General features: G+C 30.0%; 1 protein-coding gene across 1 annotated transcript; it reads right to left on the bottom strand.

Moving 5' to 3' along the window:
* Positions 1-401: 401 nt before the first annotated feature.
* LOC124421096 (protein PRY1-like) lies at positions 402-917 on the bottom strand (the record flags this gene model as incomplete). Its single annotated transcript, XM_046955900.1, has 2 exons — positions 402-606; positions 685-917. Coding segments are annotated over 2 exons (321 nt in total), but the record flags the coding sequence as incomplete, so codon positions are not given.
* Between the last annotated feature and the right edge of the window lie 180 nt (positions 918-1,097).

Here is a 1,097-nt window from a genome sequence, read left to right as displayed (position 1 = left end):
TATATTCTATAGTCCCGACTATATTCTATACTCCCAACTATATTCTATAGTCCCGACTATATTCTATAGTCCCGACTATATTCTATAGTCCTGATTATATACTATAGTCCCGACTAGTCTAGTCTAAGTGCAAGTTAGAAACCTCCCTAATTCCATTACTTTGAAGTTACAATGTTAAAAACTCCCGTTTTTTTCACTGATATTACACTGATGCTCGAGTACAGAAGAGGCCAAAAATATGCTAAAATCATATACCAAACAAATATGATTGAAGTGTTCTGCTAAATTTATAATCCAAACTTTAAAAACGTGTCAAATTATTCTGAAAAAAACAAACAAACAAACAAGAAACTCTCGTAAAACTAGTATATCAAATAACAACGAGTTAAATTAAATTGAGTTTAATACAAAAAGTAAATAAATTTAGTGAAATTTAAAAAGATACACATTTTAATAAAATTATGCTAACACATACATATGAAAAAAAAATGTTTAATAAACAGCAAAAACAATTCAATTTAAATTGCTGGCGGTACATTTTCTGCATATTGATTTTCTCTGTTACCAGATGGTTCATAACTTATGGCCACTATAGAATTTTCATTGCTTCGTTTAAAGGGAACACATATTAAGGCAGGTTATTGTAAGTTTAATAAACTTTAAATTTTGTTTTAATAGCATTACCTTTTCCTTACAGCAACTCCCATAAACTTTGTATTCTTCCATATGATTTGTGTAAAATGTTTGCTGTCCTCGTTGAATTTCGGATTTTGGAAGTCATAATTTACGATTTCATTATACCAATTACTTACAATTTCATCGGCAGATGGTATGAATTCTGGGAAGTATGTGATACTGATCGCATATTGTGGAGTTTCAGGGCACGGCTTATTATCTATTAAAAGCTGGAAGCGAAATTAATGTAATTTTTAACATACTGGATGTGCACCTCTTGAAGCAAAGTCCGTGGTTTCAATTCTGGAAAGAGGTACACTATCTATCTATCTATCTATCTATCTATCTATCTATCTATCTATCTATCTATCTATCTATCTATCTATCTATCTATCTATCTATCTATCTATCTATCTATCTAT

Source organism: Lucilia cuprina, unplaced genomic scaffold (assembly GCF_022045245.1).
Source record: "Lucilia cuprina isolate Lc7/37 unplaced genomic scaffold, ASM2204524v1 Scaffold_1181, whole genome shotgun sequence".
Classification (NCBI taxonomy): domain Eukaryota; kingdom Metazoa; phylum Arthropoda; class Insecta; order Diptera; family Calliphoridae; genus Lucilia; species Lucilia cuprina.
Note: the sequence above shows the minus strand (reverse complement) of the source record. Positions and strands in the feature narration are given on the sequence as shown.